This window comes from Gigantopelta aegis, chromosome 3, assembly GCF_016097555.1.
Source record: "Gigantopelta aegis isolate Gae_Host chromosome 3, Gae_host_genome, whole genome shotgun sequence".
Taxonomy (NCBI): Eukaryota; Metazoa; Mollusca; class Gastropoda; order Neomphalida; family Peltospiridae; genus Gigantopelta; species Gigantopelta aegis.
In genome coordinates, this window is record NC_054701.1 from 44873361 (window position 1) to 44900870 (window position 27510).

The 27510-nt window shown below is 43.7% G+C and overlaps 1 protein-coding gene across 1 annotated transcript; it reads left to right on the plus strand.

Moving 5' to 3' along the window:
* The first annotated feature begins 153 nt into the window (after nucleotides 1–153).
* Nucleotides 154–25976, plus strand: LOC121390492 (ubiquitin-like protein 4A). The gene is made up of 4 exons (XM_041522325.1): nucleotides 154–269; nucleotides 23256–23361; nucleotides 23992–24203; nucleotides 24784–25976. Exons 1-4 carry the CDS (start codon nucleotides 222–224, stop codon nucleotides 24868–24870), a joined length of 453 nt encoding a protein of 150 aa, XP_041378259.1. The 5' UTR covers nucleotides 154–221; the 3' UTR covers nucleotides 24871–25976.
* Nucleotides 25977–27510: the final 1534 nt, after the last annotated feature.

A 27510-nucleotide genomic window follows, 5' to 3' on the forward strand; every position in this document is an offset into this window, starting at 1 on the left:
TTCTTTGTGTTTTTGTTTTGTTTTGTTTGTTTTGGTTTTGGTTTATTATATTTTAGGAACCCCGAGAAACATTTTCACGGTACACAGATTGATGGACTGCTCACTTATTCAGTACTTTCATATTCGTGCGTATACTAGGAAATCCCCAAGAAAGACGTGTTTCCTGTTAATTATCAAGAGGCGAAACAGGCATTGCAAATTCGTATTTTTAAAAACGAAACATGCATTTGACAGTAAAGGTGTTAAATGGTGAAGAATGTTCCATTGCTGTAGGTGGTTTTATGTACAAGTATTTTATGTATTTCATGTACAGTACAATATTATTGACTGGGGACAATTTTTATTTAATATTTTTAATTTCCAAATTCAGAAAATGGTTGTTTTTTTTATCGAGAAATTGTTATTTCAGTTGCATTTACGGGTATATATACAAACCTCTGGAATATTAAACTAAGTACCATACATGTGGGTTTATTGAAACTGATCATTGTAATTTAAAAATTCAAAAATTTGTTCGTCAATATAAATTGTTTACAATTATGCAATTATTATTATATCGGGGGTGGGGGTGGGGGTGGGGGACGTAGCTCAGTGGTAAAGCGCTCGCTCAATGTGTGGTCGGTCTGGGATTGATCCCCTTCGGTGAGCCCATTGAGATATTTCTTGTTCCAGCCAGTGAACCACGACTGGTATATCAAAGGCTGTGATATGTACTACCCTGTCTGTGGGATGGTGCATATAAAAGATCCCTTGCTGATAATTGAAAAGAGTAGCAACAGTAGTAGTGTAGAATGTACGGAAAATAGTAGTGGCAACAGCAGGTTTTCTCTCTCAATATCTGTGTTGTCCTTAACCATGTGTCTGACGCCATTTAACCATATATTAAAATATGTTGAGTGCATCATTAAATAAAACATTTTTTATTATTATTATATCAAGCAAACTGGCTAAATTAGGTTAACGACGGTAACTTTTAGCACCTGTTCTATGTTTTAGCTTCGTACACAATAAATATAACATATTTTACTGTATATTAACTTCAAATCCATATTTCATAAATAGTACTTACCACTGGATATGTTATATTTATTGTGTACGAAGCCAAAATAAGGGTGCCAAGAATGACAGTCAACGATCTTATATGCTACAGGATAAGTGTCTTTTGTTTTATGTCATCACTAGAGCACATTGATTAGGCCTAATTCATCATCAGCTGTTGGATGTCAATTTTTTTATAATAGTGACATATAGTCTTTAACAGAAAACCTACTACTGGCAAAGGATCTTTTATAAATTATATGCCCTTTTCCACAGATAGTACAGCACATATATGTATAACATGGCTTTTGGTATATACTAGTCATGGGTCACTGGTTGGGGCGGGGAACCTAATCAAATAAAGGGTCCTCTGAGAGGAATTTGAGGATTTGATCCTTGAACCCCAGGGTTTCTACCAGAGGATAAAGTGGGTATGGTGCCATACCCAAAATTTCTTGTAGATTTTTTCTTTCTTTTAAGTTAACCTTTTGACAAATCAAATTACTCTTATCATTACTGAATGATTTTCTTAACCCTAAACCTAAACGTAACCCATTTTCTTTATGAGGAAGGCCCCCCCCACCCCCATACCCCCTGTTGACTCGTTGCATTCAATTCCATAACACCATACTCAAAAACAAATTCTGATAGAAACACTGAACCCAGACACTTTAGGAGAGTGCTGTAGATACCAAATGAGCAAATTAATTTTTTAATTATTATTTTAAAAAACTACATTTCTTATGTCTTCATGAACTGAGACATGAAAATATAAAAGAGATTAGAATTTGAAGAGCAGTGTTTGACGCTCATATAGCTCAAGCCTATAGATGCCTCCAAACAACACAGGGCTTCTAGATTATGGTAGCCCCACTCCCATGGCTAGTGATATTCAATGTTGGGCTAATAAATAACTACTATTGCCATGCCTGACGGCTAGTGAATTTTTTTTGGGTCAATTGTTGCAGTTGTTTATTTTGTAAAGATAAATATACTGACCCCCCCCCCCCCCCCCACACACACACATAGCTATAGCTCTCTCTTTAGGTAACATATTTGATTTATACTATTATTTTGTAAAATTGTATTAACTTAAAGTAAATTAGGCCTAGTGAATTTTTAATTGTGGCTAGTAAATTTTTGAAATCACTGATCCCATGGCTAGTGGATTTTATATAAATTCTAGAAACCCTGAAATAAAGTGCAAGATGTGGTAAATTACTGTTGGTAAAACTCCTCAACGACAGTAAAACAAACACAACTGGTGTACATGATCTGCCAATATTTAACATTCGTACATTTGAAATATGTCGACATGCAACAAAATAGCCTTTTGGTCATGTTTATTTCCTGCAAAAGCAGGGGACAATATTTCAAAATGTTTGGTAACCGGAAATCAGTTCACATGAGTTTTACTTAGGTAACCGATTGTTTGGTTACGTGAATATAGTTCTCGTAACCGATGAGTTAGACCTACCTAATCCTAAAGCATTACAGTTCTGTGCTATATTGGTGGTTCAAATGTATTTAAAAACATATAAACTGATCTTTACTTTCATTACTGATATATGGTACTTTTAATTTTAGAATGTAATTGTTCACCACGTAACCGATTGGCGGTTCTTGTGATTTTAAAGTTGCGTAACCGGCACATGAACAGAACAATGAAATATTGTGAAAAAGTCATTTTTAAAAAGAAATGCTGTAAACAGGCTCAAAATAGCCGTTGGTGGGCCATTTTACCCACCACAATTTCTTTTTCAAAATGCTATGGGTGACAAATTCTTAAGTTTGAGTCCTGAAATATTATTGGGGTTCCAGTGGGGAGTATCTGTTAAATGCTTGCAGACCTGGGTCTGTGCATTAAACCTTTTAAAGTCTAGACTCAAATCTCATTGATGTCACATGCATATAATTTGTATGGCATTGTCATGGCATTAGATTGAATTCTATTAAGAGTTTTGAGTCTGATAAATGTATAAGCACCAGGCCAGCTCAAGAAAATTACCGTAAATAACTTAACAAGATGCCTCATCATTTTGTCTTTTCATCTTAGTCTTGGTCTTTTGATTTATCCAGGGTTAATTGATATAAACTACACAGGTCAAGTTCAGTTTCTCATGTTTTGCTGATATTGTTTTTTAAAAATTGACAGTGAATCCCAAAATATAAAATATGAAATGGAAATCGGGCATTGAATTTAGCTATATTTTAAAAATAAAGATTCAACTCGAATCATAAAAAAATATGTAACATAAATATTTTGTAATTCCATCTTATAATTTTATACTTCCAATCCAAAATTTTGGGTATGCAGGACTAAGGTGATTAGAATCCTGTTAAATTCGCTGCATATAAATAACTAGGCAAAATTATTTGGTCTTTTTGGGGCGTTATTTTTCAAGATCACTAAAATGTTCATTTTCAATGGGCAGGAGTAGCTCTAGTAGTAGTCCATAATGTGTCTTAGTGAAGGACTCAGTGTCCACACCAGACCCATGAACTGGTGGGGCAAGTTGTAGCTTGGTAGTAGTCCATAATGTGTCTTAATGAAGGACTCAATGTCCACATCCAGACCCATGAACTGGTGGGGCGAGTTGTAGCTTGGTAGTAGTCATAATGTGTCTTAGTGAAGGACTCAATGTCCACACCCAGACCCATGAACTGGTGAGGCGAGTTGTAGCTTGGTAGTAGTCCATAATGTGTCTTAGTGAAGGACTCAATGTCCACACCCAGACCCATGAACTGGTGGGGCGAGTTGTAGCTTGGTAGTAGTCATAATGTGTCTTAGTGAAGGACTCAGTGTCCACACCCAGACCCATGAACTGGTGGGGCGAGTTGTAGCTTGGTAGTAGTCCATAATCTGTCTTAGTGAAGGACTCAATGTCCACACCCAGACCCATGAACTGGTGGGGCGAGTTGTAGCTTGGTAGTAGTCCATAATGTGTCTTAGTGAAGGACTCAATGTCCACACCCAGACCCATGAACTGGTGGGGCGAGTTGTAGCTCTAGTAGTAGTCCATAATGTGTCTTAGTGAAGGACTCAATGTCCACACCCAGACCCATGAACTGGTGGGGCGAGTTGTAGCTTGGTAGTAGTCCATAATGTGTCTTAGTGAAGGACTCAATGTCCACACCCAGACCCATGAACTGGTGGGGCGAGTTGTAGCTTGGTAGTAGTCCATAATGTGTCTTAGTGAAGGACTCAATGTCCACACGCAGACCCATGAACTGGTGCGGCAAGTTGTAGCTTGGTAGTAGTCCATAATGTGTCTTAGTGAAGGACTCCGTGTCCACAACCACACCCATGAACTGGTGCGGCAAGTTGTAGCCTGGTAGTAGTCCATAATGTGTCTTAGTGAAGGACTCAATGTCCACACCCAGACCCATGAACTGGTGGGGCGAGTTGTAGCCTGGTAGTAGTCCATAATGTGTCTTAGTGAAGGACTCATTGTCCACACCCAGACCCATGAACTGGTGCGGCAAGTTGTAGCTTGGTAGTAGTCCATAATGTGTCTTAGTAAAGGACTCAATGTCCACACCCATGAACTGGTGCGGCAAGTTGTAGCCTGGTAGTAGTCCATATTGTGTCTTAGTGAAGGACTCAGTGTCCACACCAGACCCATGAACTGGTGCGGCAAGTTGTAGCCTGGTAGTAGTCCATAATGTGTCTTAGTGAAGGACTCAATGTCCACACCCAGACCCATGAACTGGTGCGGCAAGTTGTAGCTCTAGTAGTAGTCCATAATGTGTCTTAGTGAAGGACTCAATGTCCACACCCAGACCCATGAACTGGTGGGGCGAGTTGTAGCTTGGTAGTAGTCCATAATGTGTCTTAGTGAAGAACTCAATGTCCACACGCAGACCCATGAACTGGTGCGGCAAGTTGTAGCTTGGTAGTAGTCCATAATGTGTCTTAGTGAAGGACTCCGTGTCCACACCCACACCCATGAACTGGTGCGGCAAGTTGTAGCCTGGTAGTAGTCCATAATGTGTCTTAGTGAAGGACTCAATGTCCACACCCAGACCCATGAACTGGTGCGGCAAGTTGTAGCTCTAGTAACAGTCCAAAATGTGTCTTAGTGAAGGACTCAATGTCCACACCCAGACCCATGAACTGGTGGGGCAATTTCTTTTTCAAATGCTAGACAAATTCTTAAGTTTGAGTCCTGAAATATTATTGGGGTTCCAGTGGGGAGTATCTGTAGTATGCCATAATGTGTCTTAGTGAATTAACTCAATGTCCACACCCAGACCCATGAACTGGTGCGGTCACAAGTTGTAGCATTGGTAGTAGTCCATAATGTGTCTTAGTGAAGGACTCATATGTCCACACCCAGACCCATGAACTGGTGGGGCAAGAGTTGTAGCCTGGTAGTAGTCCATAATGTGTCTTAGTGAAGGACTCATTGTCCACACCCAGACCCATGAACTGGTTTTAAAAATTGACAGTGAATCCCAAAATATAAAATATGGTAGGAAGTCCATTAATTTAGCTATATTTTAGTGATTCAACTCGAATCATAAAAAAATATGTAACATAAATATTTTGTAATTCCATCTTATAATTTTATACACCCACCCCAGACCCATGAACTGGTGCAGGCTAAGTTGTAGAATCCTGGTAGTAGTCCATAATGTGTCTTAGTGAAGGACTCATTGTCCACACCCAGACCCATGAACTGGTCAATGGGCAAGTTGTAGCTCTGGTAGTAGTCCATAATGTGTCTTAGTGAAGGACTCAGTGTCCACACCCAGACCCATGAACTGGTGCGGCAAGTTGTAGCTGGTAGTAGTCCATAATGTGTCTTAGTGAAGGACTCAATGTCCACACCCAGACCCATGAACTGGTGGGGCGAGTTGTAGCTTGGTAGTAGTCCATAATGTGTCTTAGTGAAGGACTCAATGTCCACACCCAGACCCATGAACTGGTGGGGCAAGTTGTAGCTTGGTAGTAGTCCATAATGTGTCTTAGTGAAGGACTCAATGTCCACACCCAGACCCATGAACTGGTGGGGCGAGTTGTAGCTTGGTAGTAGTCCATAATGTGTCTTAGTGAAGGACTCAGTGTCCACACCCAGACCCATGAACTGGTGGGGCGAGTTGTAGCTTGGTAGTAGTCCATAATGTGTCTTAGTGAAGGACTCAATGTCCACACCCAGACCCATGAACTGGTGGGGCAAGTTGTAGCTTGGTAGTAGTCCATAATGTGTCTTAGTGAAGGACTCAATGTCCACACCCAGACCCATGAACTGGTGGGGCGAGTTGTAGCTCTAGTAGTAGTCCATAATGTGTCTTAGTGAAGGACTCAATGTCCACACCCAGACCCATGAACTGGTGGGGCGAGTTGTAGCTTGGTAGTAGTCCATAATGTGTCTTAGTGAAGGACTCAATGTCCACACCCAGACCCATGAACTGGTGGGGCGAGTTGTAGCTTGGTAGTAGTCCATAATGTGTCTTAGTGAAGGACTCAATGTCCACACGCAGACCCATGAACTGGTGCGGCAAGTTGTAGCTTGGTAGTAGTCCATAATGTGTCTTAGTGAAGGACTCCGTGTCCACACCCACACCCATGAACTGGTGCGGCAAGTTGTAGCCTGGTAGTAGTCCATAATGTGTCTTAGTGAAGGACTCAATGTCCACACCCAGACCCATGAACTGGTGGGGCGAGTTGTAGCTTGGTAGTAGTCCATAATGTGTCTTAGTGAAGGACTCAATGTCCACACCCAGACCCATGAACTGGTGCGGCAAGTTGTAGCTTGGTAGTAGTCCATAATGTGTCTTAGTGAAGGACTCAATGTCCACACCCACACCCATGAACTGGTGCGGCAAGTTGTAGCCTGGTAGTAGTCCATAATGTGTCTTAGTGAAGGACTCAGTGTCCACACCCAGACCCATGAACTGGTGCGGCAAGTTGTAGCCTGGTAGTAGTCCATAATGTGTCTTAGTGAAGGACTCAATGTCCACACCCAGACCCATGAACTGGTGGGGCAAGTTGTAGCTCTGGTAGTAGTCCATAATGTGTCTTAGTGAAGGACTCAATGTCCACACCCAGACCCATGAACTGGTGGGGCGAGTTGTAGCTTGGTAGTAGTCCATAATGTGTCTTAGTGAAGGACTCAATGTCCACACCCAGACCCATGAACTGGTGCGGCAAGTTGTAGCTTGGTAGTAGTCCATAATGTGTCTTAGTGAAGGACTCCGTGTCCACACCCAGACCCATGAACTGGTGCGGCAAGTTGTAGCCTGGTAGTAGTCCATAATGTGTCTTAGTGAAGGACTCAATGTCCACACCCAGACCCATGAACTGGTGCGGCAAGTTGTAGCTCTGGTAGTAGTCCATAATGTGTCTTAGTGAAGGACTCAATGTCCACACCCAGACCCATGAACTGGTGGGGCGAGTTGTAGCTTGGTAGTAGTCCATAATGTGTCTTAGTGAAGGACTCAATGTCCACACCCAGACCCATGAACTGGTGCGGCAAGTTGTAGCCTGGTAGTAGTCCATAATGTGTCTTAGTGAAGGACTCAATGTCCACACCCAGACCCATGAACTGGTGGGGCGAGTTGTAGCCTGGTAGTAGTCCATAATGTGTCTTAGTGAAGGACTCATTGTCCACACCCAGACCCATGAACTGGTGGGGCAAGTTGTAGCCTGGTAGTAGTCCATAATGTGTCTTAGTGAAGGACTCAATGTCCACACCCAGACCCATGAACTGGTGGGGCGAGTTGTAGCTTGGTAGTAGTCCATAATGTGTCTTAGTGAAGGACTCATTGTCCACACCCAGACCCATGAACTGGTGCGGCAAGTTGTAGCTTGGTAGTAGTCCATAATGTGTCTTAGTGAAGGACTCATTGTCCACACCCAGACCCATGAACTGGTGCGGCAAGTTGTAGCCTGGTAGTAGTCCATAATGTGTCTTAGTGAAGGACTCATTGTCCACACCCAGACCCATGAACTGGTGGGGCAAGTTGTAGCCTGGTAGTAGTCCATAATGTGTCTTAGTGAAGGACTCAATGTCCACACCCAGACCCATGAACTGGTGCGGCAAGTTGTAGCCTGGTAGTAGTCCATAATGTGTCTTAGTGAAGGACTCAGTGTCCACACCCAGACCCATGAACTGGTGGGGCGAGTTGTAGCTTGGTAGTAGTCCATAATGTGTCTTAGTGAAGGACTCAATGTCCACACCCAGACCCATGAACTGGTGGGGCAAGTTGTAGCTTGGTAGTAGTCCATAATGTGTCTTAGTGAAGGACTCAATGTCCACACCCAGACCCATGAACTGGTGGGGCAAGTTGTAGCTTGGTAGTAGTCCATAATGTGTCTTAGTGAAGGACTCAGTGTCCACACCCAGACCCATGAACTGGTGGGGCAAGTTGTAGCTTGGTAGTAGTCCATAATGTGTCTTAGTGAAGGACTCAATGTCCACACCCAGACCCATGAACTGGTGGGGCAAGTTGTAGCTTGGTAGTAGTCCATAATGTGTCTTAGTGAAGGACTCAATGTCCACACCCAGACCCATGAACTGGTGGGGCGAGTTGTAGCTCTAGTAGTAGTCCATAATGTGTCTTAGTGAAGGACTCAATGTCCACACCCAGACCCATGAACTGGTGGGGCGAGTTGTAGCTTGGTAGTAGTCCATAATGTGTCTTAGTGAAGGACTCAATGTCCACACCCAGACCCATGAACTGGTGGGGCGAGTTGTAGCTTGGTAGTAGTCCATAATGTGTCTTAGTGAAGGACTCAATGTCCACACGCAGACCCATGAACTGGTGCGGCAAGTTGTAGCTTGGTAGTAGTCCATAATGTGTCTTAGTGAAGGACTCCGTGTCCACACCCACACCCATGAACTGGTGCGGCAAGTTGTAGCCTGGTAGTAGTCCATAATGTGTCTTAGTGAAGGACTCAGTGTCCACACCCAGACCCATGAACTGGTGGGGCGAGTTGTAGCTTGGTAGTAGTCCATAATGTGTCTTAGTGAAGGACTCAATGTCCACACCCAGACCCATGAACTGGTGGGGCAAGTTGTAGCTTGGTAGTAGTCCATAATGTGTCTTAGTGAAGGACTCAATGTCCACACCCAGACCCATGAACTGGTGGGGCGAGTTGTAGCTTGGTAGTAGTCCATAATGTGTCTTAGTGAAGGACTCGGTGTCCACACCCAGACCCATGAACTGGTGCGGCAAGTTGTAGCTTGGTAGTAGTCCATAATGTGTCTTAGTGAAGGACTCATTGTCCACACCCAGACCCATGAACTGGTGCGGCAAGTTGTAGCCTGGTAGTAGTCCATAATGTGTCTTAGTGAAGGACTCATTGTCCACACCCAGACCCATGAACTGGTGGGGCAAGTTGTAGCCTGGTAGTAGTCCATAATGTGTCTTAGTGAAGGACTCAATGTCCACACCCAGACCCATGAACTGGTGCGGCAAGTTGTAGCCTGGTAGTAGTCCATAATGTGTCTTAGTGAAGGACTCAGTGTCCACACCCAGACCCATGAACTGGTGGGGCGAGTTGTAGCTTGGTAGTAGTCCATAATGTGTCTTAGTGAAGGACTCAATGTCCACACCCAGACCCATGAACTGGTGGGGCAAGTTGTAGCTTGGTAGTAGTCCATAATGTGTCTTAGTGAAGGACTCAATGTCCACACCCAGACCCATGAACTGGTGGGGCAAGTTGTAGCTTGGTAGTAGTCCATAATGTGTCTTAGTGAAGGACTCAGTGTCCACACCCAGACCCATGAACTGGTGGGGCAAGTTGTAGCTTGGTAGTAGTCCATAATGTGTCTTAGTGAAGGACTCAATGTCCACACCCAGACCCATGAACTGGTGGGGCAAGTTGTAGCTTGGTAGTAGTCCATAATGTGTCTTAGTGAAGGACTCAATGTCCACACCCAGACCCATGAACTGGTGGGGCGAGTTGTAGCTCTAGTAGTAGTCCATAATGTGTCTTAGTGAAGGACTCAATGTCCACACCCAGACCCATGAACTGGTGGGGCGAGTTGTAGCTTGGTAGTAGTCCATAATGTGTCTTAGTGAAGGACTCAATGTCCACACCCAGACCCATGAACTGGTGGGGCGAGTTGTAGCTTGGTAGTAGTCCATAATGTGTCTTAGTGAAGGACTCAATGTCCACACGCAGACCCATGAACTGGTGCGGCAAGTTGTAGCTTGGTAGTAGTCCATAATGTGTCTTAGTGAAGGACTCCGTGTCCACACCCACACCCATGAACTGGTGCGGCAAGTTGTAGCCTGGTAGTAGTCCATAATGTGTCTTAGTGAAGGACTCAGTGTCCACACCCAGACCCATGAACTGGTGGGGCGAGTTGTAGCTTGGTAGTAGTCCATAATGTGTCTTAGTGAAGGACTCAATGTCCACACCCAGACCCATGAACTGGTGGGGCGAGTTGTAGCTTGGTAGTAGTCATAATGTGTCTTAGTGAAGGACTCAGTGTCCACACCCAGACCCATGAACTGGTGGGGCGAGTTGTAGCTTGGTAGTAGTCCATAATCTGTCTTAGTGAAGGACTCAATGTCCACACCCAGACCCATGAACTGGTGGGGCAAGTTGTAGCTTGGTAGTAGTCCATAATGTGTCTTAGTGAAGGACTCAATGTCCACACCCAGACCCATGAACTGGTGGGGCGAGTTGTAGCTCTAGTAGTAGTCCATAATGTGTCTTAGTGAAGGACTCAATGTCCACACCCAGACCCATGAACTGGTGGGGCGAGTTGTAGCTTGGTAGTAGTCCATAATGTGTCTTAGTGAAGGACTCAATGTCCACACCCAGACCCATGAACTGGTGGGGCGAGTTGTAGCTTGGTAGTAGTCCATAATGTGTCTTAGTGAAGGACTCAATGTCCACACGCAGACCCATGAACTGGTGCGGCAAGTTGTAGCTTGGTAGTAGTCCATAATGTGTCTTAGTGAAGGACTCCGTGTCCACAACCACACCCATGAACTGGTGCGGCAAGTTGTAGCCTGGTAGTAGTCCATAATGTGTCTTAGTGAAGGACTCAATGTCCACACCCAGACCCATGAACTGGTGGGGCGAGTTGTAGCCTGGTAGTAGTCCATAATGTGTCTTAGTGAAGGACTCATTGTCCACACCCAGACCCATGAACTGGTGCGGCAAGTTGTAGCTTGGTAGTAGTCCATAATGTGTCTTAGTAAAGGACTCAATGTCCACACCCATGAACTGGTGCGGCAAGTTGTAGCCTGGTAGTAGTCCATATTGTGTCTTAGTGAAGGACTCAGTGTCCACACCAGACCCATGAACTGGTGCGGCAAGTTGTAGCCTGGTAGTAGTCCATAATGTGTCTTAGTGAAGGACTCAATGTCCACACCCAGACCCATGAACTGGTGCGGCAAGTTGTAGCTCTAGTAGTAGTCCATAATGTGTCTTAGTGAAGGACTCAATGTCCACACCCAGACCCATGAACTGGTGGGGCGAGTTGTAGCTTGGTAGTAGTCCATAATGTGTCTTAGTGAAGAACTCAATGTCCACACGCAGACCCATGAACTGGTGCGGCAAGTTGTAGCTTGGTAGTAGTCCATAATGTGTCTTAGTGAAGGACTCCGTGTCCACACCCACACCCATGAACTGGTGCGGCAAGTTGTAGCCTGGTAGTAGTCCATAATGTGTCTTAGTGAAGGACTCAATGTCCACACCCAGACCCATGAACTGGTGCGGCAAGTTGTAGCTCTAGTAGTAGTCCATAATGTGTCTTAGTGAAGGACTCAATGTCCACACCCAGACCCATGAACTGGTGGGGCGAGTTGTAGCTTGGTAGTAGTCCATAATGTGTCTTAGTGAAGAACTCAATGTCCACACCCACACCCATGAACTGGTGCGGCAAGTTGTAGCCTGGTAGTAGTCCATAATGTGTCTTAGTGAAGGACTCAATGTCCACACCCAGACCCATGAACTGGTGGGGCGAGTTGTAGCCTGGTAGTAGTCCATAATGTGTCTTAGTGAAGGACTCATTGTCCACACCCAGACCCATGAACTGGTGCGGCAAGTTGTAGCCTGGTAGTAGTCCATAATGTGTCTTAGTGAAGGACTCATTGTCCACACCCAGACCCATGAACTGGTGGGGCGAGTTGTAACTCTAGTAGTAGTCCATAATGTGTCTTAGTGAAGGACTCATTGTCCACACCCAGACCCATGAACTGGTGCGGCAAGTTGTAGCTTGGTAGTAGTCCATAATGTGTCTTAGTGAAGGACTCATTGTCCACACCCAGACCCATGAACTGGTGCGGCAAGTTGTAGCCTGGTAGTAGTCCATAATGTGTCTTAGTGAAGGACTCATTGTCCACACCCAGACCCATGAACTGGTGGGGCAAGTTGTAGCCTGGTAGTAGTCCATAATGTGTCTTAGTGAAGGACTCAATGTCCACACCCAGACCCATGAACTGGTGCGGCAAGTTGTAGCCTGGTAGTAGTCCATAATGTGTCTTAGTGAAGGACTCAGTGTCCACACCCAGACCCATGAACTGGTGGGGCGAGTTGTAGCTTGGTAGTAGTCCATAATGTGTCTTAGTGAAGGACTCAATGTCCACACCCAGACCCATGAACTGGTGGGGCAAGTTGTAGCTTGGTAGTAGTCCATAATGTGTCTTAGTGAAGGACTCAATGTCCACACCCAGACCCATGAACTGGTGGGGCAAGTTGTAGCTTGGTAGTAGTCCATAATGTGTCTTAGTGAAGGACTCAGTGTCCACACCCAGACCCATGAACTGGTGGGGCAAGTTGTAGCTTGGTAGTAGTCCATAATGTGTCTTAGTGAAGGACTCAATGTCCACACCCAGACCCATGAACTGGTGGGGCAAGTTGTAGCTTGGTAGTAGTCCATAATGTGTCTTAGTGAAGGACTCAATGTCCACACCCAGACCCATGAACTGGTGGGGCGAGTTGTAGCTCTAGTAGTAGTCCATAATGTGTCTTAGTGAAGGACTCAATGTCCACACCCAGACCCATGAACTGGTGGGGCGAGTTGTAGCTTGGTAGTAGTCCATAATGTGTCTTAGTGAAGGACTCAATGTCCACACCCAGACCCATGAACTGGTGGGGCGAGTTGTAGCTTGGTAGTAGTCCATAATGTGTCTTAGTGAAGGACTCAATGTCCACACGCAGACCCATGAACTGGTGCGGCAAGTTGTAGCTTGGTAGTAGTCCATAATGTGTCTTAGTGAAGGACTCCGTGTCCACACCCACACCCATGAACTGGTGCGGCAAGTTGTAGCCTGGTAGTAGTCCATAATGTGTCTTAGTGAAGGACTCAATGTCCACACCCAGACCCATGAACTGGTGGGGCGAGTTGTAGCCTGGTAGTAGTCCATAATGTGTCTTAGTGAAGGACTCATTGTCCACACCCAGACCCATGAACTGGTGCGGCAAGTTGTAGCTTGGTAGTAGTCCATAATGTGTCTTAGTGAAGGACTCAATGTCCACACCCATGAACTGGTGCGGCAAGTTGTAGCCTGGTAGTAGTCCATATTGTGTCTTAGTGAAGGACTCAGTGTCCACACCAGACCCATGAACTGGTGCGGCAAGTTGTAGCCTGGTAGTAGTCCATAATGTGTCTTAGTGAAGGACTCAGTGTCCACACCAGACCCATGAACTGGTGCGGCAAGTTGTAGCCTGGTAGTAGTCCATAATGTGTCTTAGTGAAGGACTCAATGTCCACACCCAGACCCATGAACTGGTGCGGCAAGTTGTAGCTCTAGTAGTAATTCATAATGTGTCTTAGTGAAGGACTCAATGTCCACACCCAGACCCATGAACTGGTGGGGCGAGTTGTAGCTTGGTAGTAGTCCATAATGTGTCTTAGTGAAGAACTCAATGTCCACACGCAGACCCATGAACTGGTGCGGCAAGTTGTAGCTTGGTAGTAGTCCATAATGTGTCTTAGTGAAGGACTCCGTGTCCACACCCACACCCATGAACTGGTGCGGCAAGTTGTAGCCTGGTAGTAGTCCATAATGTGTCTTAGTGAAGGACTCAATGTCCACACCCAGACCCATGAACTGGTGCGGCAAGTTGTAGCTCTAGTAGTAGTCCATAATGTGTCTTAGTGAAGGACTCAATGTCCACACCCAGACCCATGAACTGGTGGGGCGAGTTGTAGCTTGGTAGTAGTCCATAATGTGTCTTAGTGAAGGACTCAATGTCCACACCCAGACCCATGAACTGGTGGGGCGAGTTGTAGCTTGGTAGTAGTCCATAATGTGTCTTAGTGAAAGACTCATTGTCCACACCCAGACCCATGAACTGGTGCGGCAAGTTGTAGCCTGGTAGTAGTCCATAATGTGTCTTAGTGAAGGACTCAATGTCCACACCCAGACCCATGAACTGGTGGGGCGAGTTGTAGCCTGGTAGTAGTCCATAATGTGTCTTAGTGAAGGACTCATTGTCCACACCCAGACCCATGAACTGGTGCGGCAAGTTGTAGCCTGGTAGTAGTCCATAATGTGTCTTAGTGAAGGACTCAATGTCCACACCCAGACCCATGAACTGGTGGGGCAAGTTGTAGCCTGGTAGTAGTCCATAATGTGTCTTAGTGAAGGACTCAATGTCCACACCCAGACCCATGAACTGGTGCGGCAAGTTGTAGCCTGGTAGTAGTCCATAATGTGTCTTAGTGAAGGACTCAGTGTCCACACCCAGACCCATGAACTGGTGGGGCGAGTTGTAGCTTGGTAGTAGTCCATAATGTGTCTTAGTGAAGGACTCAATGTCCACACCCAGACCCATGAACTGGTGGGGCGAGTTGTAGCTTGGTAGTAGTCCATAATGTGTCTTAGTGAAGGACTCAATGTCCACACGCAGACCCATGAACTGGTGCGGCAAGTTGTAGCTTGGTAGTAGTCCATAATGTGTCTTAGTGAAGGACTCCGTGTCCACACCCACACCCATGAACTGGTGCGGCAAGTTGTAGCCTGGTAGTAGTCCATAATGTGTCTTAGTGAAGGACTCAATGTCCACACCCAGACCCATGAACTGGTGCGGCAAGTTGTAGCCTGGTAGTAGTCCATAATGTGTCTTAGTGAAGGACTCAGTGTCCACACCCAGACCCATGAACTGGTGGGGCGAGTTGTAGCTTGGTAGTAGTCCATAATGTGTCTTAGTGAAGGACTCAATGTCCACACCCAGACCCATGAACTGGTGGGGCGAGTTGTAGCTTGGTAGTAGTCCATAATGTGTCTTAGTGAAGGACTCAATGTCCACACGCAGACCCATGAACTGGTGCGGCAAGTTGTAGCTTGGTAGTAGTCCATAATGTGTCTTAGTGAAGGACTCCGTGTCCACACCCACACCCATGAACTGGTGCGGCAAGTTGTAGCCTGGTAGTAGTCCATAATGTGTCTTAGTGAAGGACTCAGTGTCCACACCCAGACCCATGAACTGGTGGGGCGAGTTGTAGCTTGGTAGTAGTCCATAATGTGTCTTAGTGAAGGACTCAATGTCCACACCCAGACCCATGAACTGGTGGGGCGAGTTGTAGCTTGGTAGTAGTCCATAATGTGTCTTAGTGAAGGACTCAATGTCCACACCCAGACCCATGAACTGGTGGGGCGAGTTGTAGCTTGGTAGTAGTCCATAATGTGTCTTAGTGAAGGACTCAATGTCCACACGCAGACCCATGAACTGGTGCGGCAAGTTGTAGCTTGGTAGTAGTCCATAATGTGTCTTAGTGAAGGACTCCGTGTCCACACCCACACCCATGAACTGGTGCGGCAAGTTGTAGCCTGGTAGTAGTCCATAATGTGTCTTAGTGAAGGACTCAATGTCCACACCCAGACCCATGAACTGGTGGGGCGAGTTGTAGCCTGGTAGTAGTCCATAATGTGTCTTAGTGAAGGACTCATTGTCCACACCCAGACCCATGAACTGGTGCGGCAAGTTGTAGCTTGGTAGTAGTCCATAATGTGTCTTAGTGAAGGACTCAATGTCCACACCCATGAACTGGTGCGGCAAGTTGTAGCCTGGTAGTAGTCCATATTGTGTCTTAGTGAAGGACTCAGTGTCCACACCAGACCCATGAACTGGTGCGGCAAGTTGTAGCCTGGTAGTAGTCCATAATGTGTCTTAGTGAAGGACTCAGTGTCCACACCAGACCCATGAACTGGTGCGGCAAGTTGTAGCCTGGTAGTAGTCCATAATGTGTCTTAGTGAAGGACTCAATGTCCACACCCAGACCCATGAACTGGTGCGGCAAGTTGTAGCTCTAGTAGTAATCCATAATGTGTCTTAGTGAAGGACTCAATGTCCACACCCAGACCCATGAACTGGTGGGGCGAGTTGTAGCTTGGTAGTAGTCCATAATGTGTCTTAGTGAAGAACTCAATGTCCACACGCAGACCCATGAACTGGTGCGGCAAGTTGTAGCTTGGTAGTAGTCCATAATGTGTCTTAGTGAAGGACTCCGTGTCCACACCCACACCCATGAACTGGTGCGGCAAGTTGTAGCCTGGTAGTAGTCCATAATGTGTCTTAGTGAAGGACTCAATGTCCACACCCAGACCCATGAACTGGTGCGGCAAGTTGTAGCTCTAGTAGTAGTCCATAATGTGTCTTAGTGAAGGACTCAATGTCCACACCCAGACCCATGAACTGGTGGGGCGAGTTGTAGCTTGGTAGTAGTCCATAATGTGTCTTAGTGAAGGACTCAATGTCCACACCCAGACCCATGAACTGGTGGGGCGAGTTGTAGCTTGGTAGTAGTCCATAATGTGTCTTAGTGAAAGACTCATTGTCCACACCCAGACCCATGAACTGGTGCGGCAAGTTGTAGCCTGGTAGTAGTCCATAATGTGTCTTAGTGAAGGACTCAATGTCCACACCCAGACCCATGAACTGGTGGGGCGAGTTGTAGCCTGGTAGTAGTCCATAATGTGTCTTAGTGAAGGACTCATTGTCCACACCCAGACCCATGAACTGGTGCGGCAAGTTGTAGCCTGGTAGTAGTCCATAATGTGTCTTAGTGAAGGACTCAATGTCCACACCCAGACCCATGAACTGGTGGGGCAAGTTGTAGCCTGGTAGTAGTCCATAATGTGTCTTAGTGAAGGACTCAATGTCCACACCCAGACCCATGAACTGGTGCGGCAAGTTGTAGCCTGGTAGTAGTCCATAATGTGTCTTAGTGAAGGACTCAGTGTCCACACCCAGACCCATGAACTGGTGGGGCGAGTTGTAGCTTGGTAGTAGTCCATAATGTGTCTTAGTGAAGGACTCAATGTCCACACCCAGACCCATGAACTGGTGGGGCAAGTTGTAGCTTGGTAGTAGTCCATAATGTGTCTTAGTGAAGGACTCAATGTCCACACCCAGACCCATGAACTGGTGGGGCAAGTTGTAGCTTGGTAGTAGTCCATAATGTGTCTTAGTGAAGGACTCAGTGTCCACACCCAGACCCATGAACTGGTGGGGCGAGTTGTAGCTTGGTAGTAGTCCATAATGTGTCTTAGTGAAGGACTCAGTGTCCACACCCAGACCCATGAACTGGTGGGGCAAGTTGTAGCTTGGTAGTAGTCCATAATGTGTCTTAGTGAAGGACTCAGTGTCCACACCCAGACCCATGAACTGGTGCGGCAAGTTGTAGCCTGGTAGTAGTCCATAATGTGTCTTAGTGAAGGACTCAGTGTCCACACCCAGACCCATGAACTGGTGCGGCAAGTTGTAGCTTGGTAGTAGTCCATAATGTGTCTTAGTGAAGGACTCAGTGTCCACACCAGACCCATGAACTGGTGCGGCAAGTTGTAGCCTGGTAGTAGTCCATAATGTGTCTTAGTGAAGGACACAGCAACCCTTTTACCGTGTCCCACCCAAATTATTATTCAACAATTGACCCCCCCCCCCCCATATCATACATTGCCTTTTAACTGGTGCATCAAAGCCTTGACATAGGCTGTATGTGGTATGTGCTGTCCTGAGGGTATGGCAGGAAAATGTGCAGTTGCAAAAATCAGTAACATAAAACTTCACTTGCAGCTGGCAGTGATTGCCCTTGAAGGACAGGGTTTCTTATGGCTCCAAACCCAATTTTTTTTAAGTTAACCTTTTGACAAAATTAATTACTCTTATCATTACTGTATGATTTTCTTAACCCTAACCCTGAACGTAACCCATTTTTATACGCCCGTCTATGATGGGTCGTATTGTGTTATCCGTCTGTCTGTTAACTTTTTCTTTTCCGGACCATGTCTTGCATACATATGCATACAGGACCATCAAACCTCACATGTAGGAACAACTTGGGATGGCGTGTTTTGCATACTATTACTAGGTCACTGTGACCTACTTTTCATGATCTACTGCACATAACAGTAAATCCTTGTCCGGACCATATCTTGCATACAGGACCATAAAATCTCATATGTAGTAACAACTTGGGATGGTAGTGTGTCGCATACTATTACTAGGTCAGTGTGACCTACTTTTCACAGTCTACTGCACATAACAGTAAATCCTTGTCCGGACCATATCTTGCATACAGGACCATCAAACCTCACATGTAGGAACAACTTGGGATGACTGTGTATTGTATATTCTTACTAGGTCACTGTGACCTACTTTTCATGGTTTACTGCACATAATAGTACAATTAGTACATTAATACAGTTACTAGGTCTCTGTGATACAAATAAATGAAATAATTTGTCTATATTCTGAACATCATATGGTTTTCCATCAAACTCCTGACAGGTGTATCATGTACCTCACCGGTACTCTTGTTTTTCTTGGGGAGGCCCCCAATATCCCCTGTTAACTGGTTGCATTCAATTCCATAGCGCCATACCCAAAATTTCTTTCTGGCAGATTCACTGCCTTCTTAAAAACAAAATCCCTACTGTTGTATTATGGTACCTTAGCATTGTTTGTAACTAAAAGGTCACTGAAATGCTTCTTCTTTTCATTCGCTTGTTGACTACACATCGAGGCCAGCAGTGACTATAAACGATACGGTTCTCTGTAGATCACTTCTTGTGCCATACAGCTTCTTCTGGAGAGTTGTTGTAGTTGTCCAGGTAGTCTCCCTCAGCTGCTGAAGGTTTATGCAGTCTTGGATGACATGTTCGGTCGTCTGTTCTGCTTCTCCACAGGAGCACATGGAAGAAGGTACCAGCCGGAACCTCTTATGCATATGCTGGTTCAGCCTGTTGTGTCCAGTCCTTAGTCGGAAAATTAACTGAAATGCTTAATTTTTTGTATTTTGTGTTGCAGGCATCACCAAGCAGTACAGTGTTAGATGTCAAACAACAGGTGTCGGCATTGGACTCTGTGTCCACACCCAGGATCAAAAGTTACTATATTTGGGTAAACGAGTTGTAGGTTGGTCAAGGTTTCTTCACATTGTTCAGTTATTTTTCGATGAAGGACTTTATGTCTATGTGGATTCTACATGAACTTGTTTGTCGAGTTCGAAGGTCATTGCAAATGGCGTCCAGCAATGTGTTTAGTCCCTGAATTTTACTTACATTGTCCACAAAAAAATCCCTAAATTTGGTTTGAAAATTTCTGTATGAACTATGCAGTTTAATTTAAAACGGCATCTCCATATTGACTGAGAATTGACTGCTGTTTTAATGGATACACAATGTAGATCTGGTACTTTACAGTTGTAGCTTGGATTTTAGTAGTCCATGTAATGTGTCTTAGTGAAGGACTCAATTTTAAAATTTGATACCCTTGAATTAATTAAGTGTAATTAAATAATAATAATAATAAGTGGAAGTGGGTTTTTTAGTGTTTTTTTGATTATAAATGTGTGTTAAATTATGTGCAGATGAAAAATTGGGGAAGCTGATGTGCTGGTAGTAGTCCATAATGTCCTCTTAGTGAAGGACATCACCTGTCCACATGGGTACCCATGAGGACTGGTGCGGCAAGTTGTAAATGTGGTGGGTAGTCCATAATGTGTCTTAGTGAAGGACTCAATGAACCACACCCATGAACTGGTGTGGCAAGTTGTAGCCTGGTAGTAGTCCATATTGTGTCTTAGTGAAGGACTCAGTGTCCACACCAGACCCATGAACTGGTGCGGCAAGTTGTAGCCTGGTAGTAGTCCATAATGTGTCTTAGTGAAGGACTCAGTGTCCACACCAGACCCATGAACTGGTGCGGCAAGTTGTAGCCTGGTAGTAGTCCATAATGTGTCTTAGTGAAGGACTCAATGTCCACACCCAGACCCATGAACTGGTGCGGCAAGTTGTAGCTCTAGTAGTAATCCATAATGTGTCTTAGTGAAGGACTCAATGTCCACACCCAGACCCATGAACTGGTGGGGCGAGTTGTAGCTTGGTAGTAGTCCATAATGTGTCTTAGTGAAGAACTCAATGTCCACACGCAGACCCATGAACTGGTGCGGCAAGTTGTAGCTTGGTAGTAGTCCATAATGTGTCTTAGTGAAGGACTCCGTGTCCACACCCACACCCATGAACTGGTGCGGCAAGTTGTAGCCTGGTAGTAGTCCATAATGTGTCTTAGTGAAGGACTCAATGTCCACACCCAGACCCATGAACTGGTGCGGCAAGTTGTAGCTCTAGTAGTAGTCCATAATGTGTCTTAGTGAAGGACTCAATGTCCACACCCAGACCCATGAACTGGTGGGGCGAGTTGTAGCTTGGTAGTAGTCCATAATGTGTCTTAGTGAAGGACTCAATGTCCACACCCAGACCCATGAACTGGTGGGGCGAGTTGTAGCTTGGTAGTAGTCCATAATGTGTCTTAGTGAAAGACTCATTGTCCACACCCAGACCCATGAACTGGTGCGGCAAGTTGTAGCCTGGTAGTAGTCCATAATGTGTCTTAGTGAAGGACTCAATGTCCACACCCAGACCCATGAACTGGTGGGGCGAGTTGTAGCCTGGTAGTAGTCCATAATGTGTCTTAGTGAAGGACTCATTGTCCACACCCAGACCCATGAACTGGTGCGGCAAGTTGTAGCCTGGTAGTAGTCCATAATGTGTCTTAGTGAAGGACTCAATGTCCACACCCAGACCCATGAACTGGTGGGGCAAGTTGTAGCCTGGTAGTAGTCCATAATGTGTCTTAGTGAAGGACTCAATGTCCACACCCAGACCCATGAACTGGTGCGGCAAGTTGTAGCCTGGTAGTAGTCCATAATGTGTCTTAGTGAAGGACTCAGTGTCCACACCCAGACCCATGAACTGGTGGGGCGAGTTGTAGCTTGGTAGTAGTCCATAATGTGTCTTAGTGAAGGACTCAATGTCCACACCCAGACCCATGAACTGGTGGGGCAAGTTGTAGCTTGGTAGTAGTCCATAATGTGTCTTAGTGAAGGACTCAATGTCCACACCCAGACCCATGAACTGGTGGGGCAAGTTGTAGCTTGGTAGTAGTCCATAATGTGTCTTAGTGAAGGACTCAGTGTCCACACCCAGACCCATGAACTGGTGGGGCGAGTTGTAGCTTGGTAGTAGTCCATAATGTGTCTTAGTGAAGGACTCAGTGTCCACACCCAGACCCATGAACTGGTGGGGCAAGTTGTAGCTTGGTAGTAGTCCATAATGTGTCTTAGTGAAGGACTCAGTGTCCACACCCAGACCCATGAACTGGTGCGGCAAGTTGTAGCCTGGTAGTAGTCCATAATGTGTCTTAGTGAAGGACTCAGTGTCCACACCCAGACCCATGAACTGGTGCGGCAAGTTGTAGCTTGGTAGTAGTCCATAATGTGTCTTAGTGAAGGACTCAGTGTCCACACCAGACCCATGAACTGGTGCGGCAAGTTGTAGCCTGGTAGTAGTCCATAATGTGTCTTAGTGAAGGACACAGCAACCCTTTTACCGTGTCCCACCCAAAATTATTATTCAACAATTGACCCCCCCCCCCCCATATCATACATTGCCTTTTAACTGGTGCATCAAAGCCTTGACATAGGCTGTATGTGGTATGTGCTGTCCTGAGGGTATGGCAGGAAAATGTGCAGTTGCAAAAATCAGTAACATAAAACTTCACTTGCAGCTGGCAGTGATTGCCCTTGAAGGACAGGGTTTCTTATGGCTCCAAACCCAATTTTTTTTAAGTTAACCTTTTGACAAAATTAATTACTCTTATCATTACTGTATGATTTTCTTAACCCTAACCCTGAACGTAACCCATTTTTATACGCCCGTCTATGATGGGTCGTATTGTGTTATCCGTCTGTCTGTTAACTTTTTCTTTTCCGGACCATGTCTTGCATACATATGCATACAGGACCATCAAACCTCACATGTAGGAACAACTTGGGATGGCGTGTTTTGCATACTATTACTAGGTCACTGTGACCTACTTTTCATGATCTACTGCACATAACAGTAAATCCTTGTCCGGACCATATCTTGCATACAGGACCATAAAATCTCATATGTAGTAACAACTTGGGATGGTAGTGTGTCGCATACTATTACTAGGTCAGTGTGACCTACTTTTCACAGTCTACTGCACATAACAGTAAATCCTTGTCCGGACCATATCTTGCATACAGGACCATCAAACCTCACATGTAGGAACAACTTGGGATGACTGTGTATTGTATATTCTTACTAGGTCACTGTGACCTACTTTTCATGGTTTACTGCACATAATAGTACAATTAGTACATTAATACAGTTACTAGGTCTCTGTGATACAAATAAATGAAATAATTTGTCTATATTCTGAACATCATATGGTTTTCCATCAAACTCCTGACAGGTGTATCATGTACCTCACCGGTACTCTTGTTTTTCTTGGGGAGGCCCCCAATATCCCCTGTTAACTGGTTGCATTCAATTCCATAGCGCCATACCCCAAAATTTCTTTCTGGCAGATTCACTGCCTTCTTAAAAACAAAATCCCTACTGTTGTATTATGGTACCTTAGCATTGTTTGTAACTAAAAGGTCACTGAAATGCTTCTTCTTTTCATTCGCTTGTTGACTACACATCGAGGCCAGCAGTGACTATAAACGATACGGTTCTCTGTAGATCACTTCTTGTGCCATACAGCTTCTTCTGGAGAGTTGTTGTAGTTGTCCAGGTAGTCTCCCTCAGCTGCTGAAGGTTTATGCAGTCTTGGATGACATGTTCGGTCGTCTGTTCTGCTTCTCCACAGGAGCACATGGAAGAAGGTACCAGCCGGAACCTCTTATGCATATGCTGGTTCAGCCTGTTGTGTCCAGTCCTTAGTCGGAAAATTAACTGAAATGCTTAATTTTTTGTATTTTGTGTTGCAGGCATCACCAAGCAGTACAGTGTTAGATGTCAAACAACAGGTGTCGGCATTGTTGTCTGTTCCAATACAGGATCAAAAGTTACTATATTTGGGTAAACCACTTCAAGGTGAGATCAAGGTTTCTTCACATTGTTCAGTTATTTTTCGATTAAAGACATTTATGCCTATGTGGATTCTACATATTTTGTTTGTCGAGTTCGAAGGTCATTGCAAATGGCGGACAGCAAAGTTTTAGTCCCTAAATTTTACTTACATTGACCCTAAAAAAATCCCTAAATTTAGGTTTGAAAATTTCTGTATGAACTATGCAGTTTAATTTAAAACGGCATCTCCATATTGACTGAGAATTGACTGCTGTTTTAATGGATACACAATGTAGATCTATGTACTTTACATTTTTCGCTAAGGATTTTTGATATTACATGTATTACTGTTTAATGGCAATAAATTGCAATTTTAAAATTTGATATTCTTGAATTAATTAAGTGTAATTAAATAATAATAATAATAAGTGGAAGTGGGTTTTTTTGTGTTTTTTTGATTATAAATGTGTGTTAAATTATGTGCAGATGAAAAATTGGGGAAGCTGATGTGCAAAAAAAAAAAAAAAAATAGTCCTGTTTCTTTTCAACATCACCTGTCCTCATGGGTACTAGTTTGAGGACAGGTGATGCATCTGTAAAAGATAAATGTGCTGGGGTGTCTTGATAAATGTTTAATTGTTGTTTTATATGCAGATGAACGAGTTCTGAGTGAATACAGTGTCAAAGATGGCGGGAAGCTGATGCTAGTTATTAAGAAGTCCACGACCACACCCAGTTCCGACAACGCTAAATCTCCCGAACTATCAGTGGCTGACTTGGCACCAGTGTGGCAGAAACTGTTGGTGTTTTTAAACAGACACTTCACCTCAAAGGATGCACAGTTGGTTCTACTAGAGTTTAAAAGGGTAAGAGTGTGTCGGAAACAATTTCCGTAATATTCGAAGAAGTTGATGAGAAGGGGGCTTAAAACAGAAATAGCTGTTGTGGTATTGCGAGGGCCGTTTTCCCTCTTATTTCTATTTCATCTGGAGTAGGATTGTAGTTCAGCAGTATTAATTCAACTTGTGTCCAAGGAGCAGAATCTAGCTCAAGACAGTACAGCACTCACCTGAGGTGCTTGTGTCATTAGGATCGAATCACCTCGGTGGGCCCATTCTCTGGTTGGGTTTTTCCTGTCATAACCAATCCACCTCAATTGGTATATCAAAGGCTGTCGTATGTGCTGTCCTGTCTATGGGAAAGTATGAAAAAAATGTACGAGTATAAAATTACCTTGTTTGACATCCAACAGCCAATGGTTAATAAATCAGAGCTATATCAGGTTTCCTCTCTAGGACTATATGTCAAAATTACCAAGTGTTTCACATGCACATGCTTACATCAATGTGTCTAGTGGTGTTGTTAAACAAAACAAACTTTATCTTTTTTCTTTTCTTTGATTGCACTTTCTGTTTTAACTGGAAATGCTTTTTGTTGTGATTTCAGGATTTTGAAAAGGGTCTATCCAGCCTGAGTCTTGATGATATTGAGAGACTGGCCCAGTCCAAGATGCCCGAGTCAGAGGAAAGATAGCAGTGCATAAACGACAGAACTGTTAAACTGTGTTTCACTGGATGCTTTAACAACCAACACAAATCATACAACAGCCATGCTTATAAAACTTTAAAGTTCAGGCTGTCGCAAAATCTCCCAACTTTATCTACATGTCATTAGCATGGGGGAGACTCTATCAAAGCTTTAAGTTTAGACCTTTTGTGAGTACACTGTGAGATCTGTAATACTCTTGGGTTTAGGGTTAGACTTACAAAAGAGAAATTGATTATTGTAATCTGGCACTCAGTTAAATTACCCCATCTCTGTCGAATTAAAAAACAAAAAAACAAATCTGGTACAAAAAGTAAATTTTTTGTTTTAGCACAAATGCTAATAACAAACATGTTAATATAAAATGTACATAACCAAAAGTGCCAGGTTCATGTATGTGTATGATACGAAGTTCTGCTGTTGTTTTTGGTTGAAGAGATGAACTGGGTTTTTTTTTTTTTACTGTTAACACTTAGCTATTTGAATTTTTAAGCAAATCCCATAAACCACTTTTCTACTTTGTCAGTGTATATATGAATTTATAAATAATTTCTCACAGTATTACTCTTATAAATAATCATATTATTATTATTCATATGTATAACTCTATGCTACGTTTTCAGCTGTATGAATTTTTTTTTTTGACGGCCACAATTGTAAAAAAAAATTAAATCACCGATCCCCATGGCTAGTGGATTTTATAAAACTTTTACAAGCCCTGATAGTGGTGTGGTGCCTTTAGTCATGATATTGCTATCAGACAGCCAAACATTCAAAAACAATTTATTCTGTCATATGCTTGTTTTTTTGTTTACCAATTTCGATACATGGGCCAGAATATGGTCATGACAGGCATGCATTGTAACAGCCTGTATGACCAGTCAGGTTTTTTTTTACATGTATTTGTTTTTCGCTGTTGAAAATTAAACTAAAAATCAAAATTGCATCTTAGTGTTCTTCATTATAAAGTACAGATGGACTTTTATTATCTAGTGTGGAAAATTATAATGCATGTCAAACTAGTAATGTATATTACTAAATCAATACAAAATTTTAAACATGATATAAAAACTGAAAGTAAAAATTAAGACATAGTTTTGTTTTGTTTTTTATATAGCTGAGCTGTACATGTTTGAAGTTTGTTTGTGGTAGAACATTCCTATCATATCTGCCAGACACAATTACTTTAAAAAAAACCACTGGCCTGAAAACAATGCACAATATAAATTTCATGATTTATAATATCTATTTAAAGGGACACCCTAGTTACGGCTAGTTGTTAACCGTTACGGCATTGTTTTTCGCTATTAAACCCATTTTGTCACAAATAAAATTGCACTTTACTTACCGTTTATTATTTAGAATATACATTTCCATTCACCTGAAGTGTTTTTTGGTAATCCTGGTTTTTGTAATACCACAAAATGGATTTTTCGTATTTCATAAAATGGCACAGGCTTCTGAGAAAAAACCGTTGAGCAGACAAGGCCTAATCTATTTTTAGAGGGGATATTTCCATTTCAATGTCAGACGTTGGTATACCACGTGACCGTTATCATTTTGGTTTGGTTTGTTTTCTCGTGCACGTTTCGCGCAATCAACATCCGATTTGTTGTTCATTTGTGAGATTTTTCTTCACAGTTCGTGAACATTTTCAGTAACAATAAAGTTCAGACAAGTAAGTGTCTCAATACAAAACGTTACAAACCCTTAAAACCAATAATTTTGCTACGTCTTACGATATCTGGAGAGGGGATACAACCAGGACAGAACAGTTAGAACATGTCCAGAAGAGGTGAAAGAAACGAACCCCAAGTCTGTGAAATTTGTCGTGACGTAGGCATTGTTGTGCTTCGAGCGACGTCTACCGGTGACATCAGAATACAAACATTCAAAATTATTTCAAGCAATTGGAACATGGGGATTCCCATGGTATTTATTGATATAAAACCTGCTTTTTCACAATGCCTACGTCACGACAAATTTCACAGACTTGGGGTGCGTTTCTTTCACCTCTTCTGGACATGTTCTGTCCTAGTTGTATCCCCTCTCCAGATATCGTAAGACTTAGCAAAATTATTGTATTGGTTTTAAGCGTTTGTAACGTTTTGTATTGAGACACTTACTTGTCTGAACTTTATTGTTACTGAAAATGTTCATGAACTGTAAAGAAAAATCTCACAAATGAACAACAAATCGGATGTTGATTGCACGAACCGTGCACGAGAAAACAAACCAAACCAAAATGATAACGGTCACGTGGTATACCAACGTCTGACATTGAAATGGAAATATCCCCTCTAAAAATAGATTAGGCCTTGTCTGCTCAACGGTTTTTTCTCAGAAGCCCGTGCCATTTTATGAAATACGAAAAATGCATTTTGTGGTATTACAAAAACCAGGATTACCAAAAAACACGTCAGGTGAATGGAAATGTCTATTCTAAATAATAAATGGTAAGTAAAGTGCAGTTTTATTTGTGACAAAATGGGTTTAATAACGAAAAACAATGCTGTAACGGTTAACAACTAGCCGTAACTAGGGTGTGTCCCTTTAAATAGATATTATAAATCATGAAATTTATATTGTCTGAACTTTATTGTTACTGAAAATGTTCACGAACTGAAG